General features: G+C 52.3%; 1 protein-coding gene across 1 annotated transcript in view; it reads right to left on the reverse strand.

Annotated features, from left to right (window-relative positions):
• Window positions 1-650: 650 nt before the first annotated feature.
• Window positions 651-6,459, reverse strand: part of LOC104280494 (histone-lysine N-methyltransferase ASH1L-like) — a gene marked incomplete at both ends in the record, with an annotated part of 10,170 nt that continues 4,361 nt past the window's right edge. Inside the window, 3 exon segments of the mRNA XM_009878161.1 lie at window positions 651-752; window positions 6,050-6,071; window positions 6,074-6,455. Coding sequence (XP_009876463.1) covers window positions 651-752; window positions 6,050-6,071; window positions 6,074-6,455 — 506 coding nt within the window.

Raw genomic sequence — 6,459 nt, forward strand, 5'->3', positions numbered from 1 at the left:
GCTGGTCCCAGCACCGACCCCCGAGGGACTCCACTAGACTCCGGCCTCCAACTAGACTCTGCCCCATTGACCACAACTCTCTGACTTCCTCTTCTGCGCATCTGAGGCTTGGTTCTCACTTGTTAGAATTGATGAGAACGCTACCAGAGCTCCCACACCTTTCAGTACTTCCACCTCCGACCAGTATTATTTTTGACCTGCCCAGGGCCGCTCACAACCGCATCATCAGTGACCACCGGGAGGAGCCTCCAGCACCTCAGCAGGATTCTCGTGTTCTACAAAGCAAACACAACAGCACATCTTCGTCCTAAGTTATTTACACGCGGGCAGAAACCTGTCTGTCTTCAGAACAGCACAGAAGTCAAGCTCTTCCCCGCGGAGGAATTAATCTGTTCACCTAATGGTTAAGTCTAGTGTCACAGGTCTGGCTGGCAGTAAAGCATCGACCTTCACGAAGACGAATTTAACGCAGTGAGGAACCGAGCTCCATTCTGCCACTCCTGCAAGCATGAGCGAGCTTCCCTGTTCTGCAATTCGATTTGCAGCACTATCCTAAAACGTTAAGTGGACAAGCTCAGGACCTGCAGGAGCAGAGCAGGGGTCTCAGCACGGCAGCAGTCCCGAAAACAAGGCCCCCAAGTGTTACTTGCCTGTAGAAGATGTGCTCTCAGACGTCGATCTCTTTCTGGAAGGGCTGCAATTTGTGCTCTCTGACTGCCTCTGGGAAGGTTTGTCCTGCGTTGGCAAAGCGCCTGAAAAGAAGATCAGGGAAGAGAAAAGCACACACACACACACAAAAAAAAATCATTTCAGTCTGGTAGCACCAATACAACACGCCGTAGATGCTAAATATTCAAATGAAGATTTGGGAACGCTTGCTCGCTACGGTGCGCGCAGGTGGAGGCCGACAGAAATGGACCGTCAGGAAGGAATTTCTCACGGGCTAATGGCATAGGCAGGACAATAAACGAGCCATGAGAAGAAGAGAGTATTAGCTTGTGTGTGAAAAGAGAACAACCCCCATACTCCTCTTTAAACGAATCCCCCAGCTTCATTCCTTGATTTTCACCGACCAGCTGGGTTTGGACAGGACCTCTGTGGGCCACCGAGACCAACCACTCCGCTCACACCAGCGCAGGGCTCAGGGCCACTTTGTCCTGTTGGGTTTTGAACATCTCACACGACGGAGACTCCACCAGCTGGAGCTCCCTCACCCTTAGAGCGAGGCACCTTTTTCTTACGTGCAGACAGAATTTCCTGGGGTTGAGCGCGTGCCCGCTGCCTCCTGTCCTGTCCCGGGGCACAGCTGACAACAGCGGGGCTCCTGCTTCTTCCCTCCCTCCCGTCGGACACACGTACGCATCGGCAAGATCTCCCTCGCGCGCTCTCCCCTCCGGAGGCCAAATGATCCCAGCTCAACCGTTTCAATCCTTTACGTCATCTCTGTGGCTTTTCACCGGACTCGCTGCAGCACGCCCACGTCTTCCTTGGACCAGAGAGCCCAGAACCAGACACGGTAACCAGACGTGCTCTCACCAGAGGGGCATAAGCATCGCCCCTGACCTGTTCTCTGTAATGCATCCCACGTCGTCGCTCCTCCAAAGAGCCTTTCCAGCGCATTCCGCCGGACAGTGGAGGTCTCTCCAGAGAGCGGCACATCTTAGCCGGTGTATCCACCGCTCCTCTCAGACGGACCGAACTTGCAAACTTGCTGAGGGCACAGCCCATCCCGTCATCCAGGTCGTTAGCGAGAAGGTGAAAGAGCGCCGGACCCCGGATCAATCCTCGGGACACGCTGCGAGCGGCGGCTGCGCTCCGCGTCGCCCAGCCCCGCCCCGCGGGTCAGCCCATCCTCAAGCCAACTCGCTTTGTAAAAGCATTTCTCTTCCACTCCTCGGGCAGAATACAGAATATCAGGAAGAATTTCTTTACTCAGAGGGTTGTCAGGCCCTGGCACAGGCTGCCCAGGGAGGGGTTGAGTCGTCGTCCCTGGAGGGGTTTAAGAGGTGGGTGTTGTGCTGAGGGACGTGGGTTAGTGGGGTTCAGAGGGCTGGGAAAAGGTTGGACTCAACGGTCTTGAAGGTGTCTTCCAGTCGAAACTGCTCTATGATTCTACAATTCCAGGAACAGCTTCACGTGAGACAACACGAACTGCAGAAAGCTGAAAAGCTAGAGAGAAAAATCCCAAGAAAAAGCACTTCTACAGCTTTGTCTCTCGTTATGTTAACTGCTCCTTTTTAAGATCCTGTCACTAAAAAAAGAGAAAAGGCTTCTGCTTTGGTCAGCCACGGCAAATATATAAAAAACCCCAAGGTCTACAGGTTTGAGAGAGATTATTATCTACACACAAACAAGGAAAATGCTTTACTGGATTTTAGGCACCTGCAAAAGCCGTTTCTCGGGATGTTTGGCAGGCTATGACTTGCTTCGTCATTAGATGCTGGTTATCAGCATCAGATGTCATCAGGCACAACTCCTGCTACTTAAGTTCAAACCAATTTTTAAAAAGCTACAGAAATCTCATGACTACTGAAAGGTCCAGGGACAAATAAGGGCATCTCTGCTGATAACACGAGCAAAGACCCCTGTTTTCTTTCTTTCAAACACCTATTTTCTTCCCGTAATTTGCTTTATTTCCCCAAAACTTAAACTCTTCGAGAATCCCAATTAACCTTGAAAGCCAAGGCTGCACGTTGCAATTATGAAAACACTGAGATATTAACAATATCGGACACCAGTATAAACACCTACGCAGGCGAAAACTCCCGTGGCACATGTGCACATCGCGAAAACCTCCAGGAGATAAAATCCAGAATGTCTACTTCAGAACAGACTTTCATTCTTCCCCTTCGAAATATCCTTCACGACAAACCAGGTTAGCGCTGATGTTCCGTTTCGGATCTCTGTCCTTACTGCCAGGCTCGAAGGAAATGAGAGAACAGAGCACTGAAGCTCTGCTCTAAATCAAGGCCGCTAATTAGCCCCCAGGCAAACGAGCGTTTGCTTCCAAGCCTGAATAGAGACCCGAAGGTCTCTACAACAGGAGAATCCTGGAACGCCCTGACCCCCCCGGCTGCCCCCTCCTGCCAGGAGCTGCAGAGAGCGATGGGGTCTCCCCTCAGCCTCCTCTGCTCCAGCTGAGCAGCCCCAGCTCCCTCGGCCGCTCCTCCCCACACTTGTTCTCCAGCCCCTGCCCCAGCTCCGTCGCCCTTCTCCGGCCCCGCTCCAGCCCCTCCGTGTCCTTCGGGCAGGGACGGGACCAAAACCAAACACAAGTTGGGCCAGAGCCCGCGCCAGGGGCACGAGCCCTGCCCTGCTCCTTTCTCTATCAAAGAACAAGCCCAGAGCACATAAACTTCGTTTTCTGTGAAATAGCGACCCCTGCTAGAGTCCTGTTTGCCGAACGCGCACGTTTCTAACGCAACCTGGACACGGGCAATCTCTGAAAACATCCAGCATCAGCTAATTTAATAGAAAGAGTACGTCAGTTCGCTCCTCCAGGCAAGGTTTCTGTTCAAAAGGCTGAGGAAAGGAAGCGTATTTTCCGTACAGGATGCTCCGCAGTGAATGATCAGGAATATCCTCTCCGAATCCTGCAGAACCGTTTGAGAAGGAGTTCCCCGACGCTGTCCTGACTCTGATTCTGTGTCTTCCCCACCACACACCCAACTGGCCTCTGCTTTAAGAAAGGGACAACCCCTGACATACCACAGGATTCTTTCTCCGTCTGTGCCCTCTTCTGAACTGCGGAAAAAACACCTGAAATCGTCCAGGGCATTAGTTTCAGAATCACATCCCAGTGCTATAGTTAAAAACAGAACACAAGAAAACACGACACCGATCTTCTGAGAAAAAAGAAAAAATAATCAGTGTTTTTACTTCACCGGGGCTTTTTCCTGGGTGCAGTTTTAAGCTTTCCGATACGGAGCGCGCACGTGACGTGGGGCGTTAGGAGCTCCTTGTCAGCGAGTTGAATCCTGAGCTGAGTAAAAGCAGCTGGTTTCTTTCGCGGGAGATGCACTTACGGGAAGCGATATGCGGCGCCTGAGGAAGCAGTCGAGCGTCCTGTAAGAGGGCGAGTGATTCAGAGCCTCCACGAGCCGGCTTCGCCTTCCGACATCGCCGCTCTCTCCCTTCATGAGGTTGCTCCTCATAAAAACCCAAGTCAGATCATTCGCTGTGATGGAAATCCTCAGGAAATTCCCAGAACCGCAGGAGCTACCACAACCAATTCTTCACTCCGCCGAGTCGAATTTAACCCTTTTGCTGATCTAGTGCTTCGCATTTTTGTTCCCATCGCTGCAGGAGAAGCAATCTCAGGGCTGGATCGCTTTCTCCTGACTCGCTCCTACCCCGAGTAGTTTCAGGAGTATGAAACAGGCCGAAGTAACAGAAGCTAATAAAAGAATAGCACCTGGAACCCTGGGTCCAGTTTGGGGCTCCCCAGTTCCAGAGAGACAGGGACCTACTGGGGAGAGTCCAAGGGAGAGCTACAAGGGGGATCAAGGGACTGAACATCTCTGCTGGGAAGAGACTGAGAGACCTGGGGCTGTTCAGCCTGGAAAGGAGACGGCTGAGAGGGGATTGATGAACGTAGAGAAATAGCTGAGGGGTGGGGGTCAAGGGGAAGGGCACAATCTCTGCTCAGTGGTGCCCAGTGATAGGACAAGCAATAATGGGTTTAAGTTAGAACCTGGGAAGTTCCAGCTCAACGTGAGGAGAAGCTTCTTGGCTGTGCGGGTGCCGGAGCCCTGGCCCAGGCTGCCCAGAGAGGGTGTGGAGTCTCCTTGGGACCTACTCCCTTCATCATCCTCGGTTGGAGGAGCTCTCCGTTGGACTCCCTTCCAACCCCCGATATTCTCCGATTCTATGAATCCAGCCACATCCAACTGCCCTTAAAATAAAGAAGCAAAAAATACCCCCCTCCAAATGCCAAAATGAAGAGAAAAGACCCTTTTGGTACGTAGTCAGAGCAGGAGGTGGCTGGAGGCATCGGAAGGGGAGTGTCACAAGAAAAGGAGGAATATGAGAGTAAGGAACGTGAGGAGGTATTACTCAGTGCTAGTAGCTGCTTGTTTGCTTAGCTCTTGCTCTGCAAAATATTAGTCACAAGTGGTTTTGGACAAATGGTTTAAATTTCAAGGGTGAGCGTAGACAAGTGTTGGAGGGAGGAGAAGCTATCAGACTCCCTTGACACGCCAGAAGGAAGGAAGAAGGAGCACAAGCCAGACGTGGTTTTCGCAGGTTCTCTTTGATACACGGTCTCACTAACGTGTCTGCGGCAGTTAGGACAGAACCGGATGAAATGTGAAAATCATCCCCACGAGCATCCGCAAGACTCAAGTGCAGCACAAAGCGACACCGAGAGCGCGGCTGCAATTTTCTGCGTCTCAGCTAATTCCCTCTCAGTTTTGCTTTAGGCCACGGGAGATGAGTTTCCCAGCTCTGAGTAAAGCAGGACAAGGTCTGGTTTTAGGCATTCCCAGCATCATTTAGCAACTTCTCCGAGGTCCTGCCAGAGGTCCCAAGCCAAGGATCGGAAGCTATAGCGTGGGAGAGATTATCAAAGTAACTAGAATGGAGCTACAAAAAGAAAAAAAAATGTTTTCTTCAAACAAAAACGTTATTCACAAGTACCAAGAGCAACAACCAAACCTCCAACCAAATTGAAACGGGGCTTTTCAAGTGTCAAAACTCCCGAGAAGTTTTAAGTCGTCTCTCCAGAAAGTAGCAAGGAAAGAGAAAATACCTTTTTGTGAGAAAGCCTCCCTCGCACGACTTTAAACCTCGCTACAACGAAGCCAGAGGAACGCGGTGGGTGGGCAGAGGCACTTACACCTTCCCGCAAGCGGCTCGGGAGGGGACCCTGCGTGAACTCCGACTGCGCGCGGCTGAGCAGGGCGCTTCACGGGACACAGGCACTCGGGAGCAAAAGCGACAGTACTCAAATTCAACACAGAAATTCCTCCAAAGCCAGAGCTACACCTGCCCTCCTCTTCCAGCACCCGTGTGGGACAACCGAGACTCGTAGGAACGAGAGCTCCCTTACCTGCCAGCGGCTGCAGCGCCTTCTAGCCTGCTCGAGAGAAGCCAGCGGGTCCTTGCGGAGCGGCCGGCTCAGCGAGGCGTCTTGTGCGCTGAAGAGGCCGGGGCTGTCAGTTAATTTTTTACGTCCATTGGTGCTGGTCGAGTTTGTGACTCTGCAGCTGCCTATTGCACTTGTGAAAAGATTCGTGTGTTCGTCGTTGGCGGCCGGCTCGGAGCTCGGAGTAAACCCGCCCAGGGACAGACCCGGCGAGTTTTCGGCACAGTCTATCTGCAGCGGCGTCTGCAAGCCCAGCGCTAAGGGACTGGACTCCGAGGGCTCTCTCCTGACCCACTGTTCGTCTCGGCTTAGCAAACCCTTGGAAGGGGACAGGTGGGGACAAGCCATGTGACACCTGTGCTTCTCTTTATGTT

This window comes from Apaloderma vittatum, unplaced genomic scaffold, assembly GCF_000703405.1.
Source record: "Apaloderma vittatum isolate BGI_N311 unplaced genomic scaffold, ASM70340v1 scaffold21321, whole genome shotgun sequence".
NCBI classification, from domain to species: Eukaryota; Metazoa; Chordata; class Aves; order Trogoniformes; family Trogonidae; genus Apaloderma; species Apaloderma vittatum.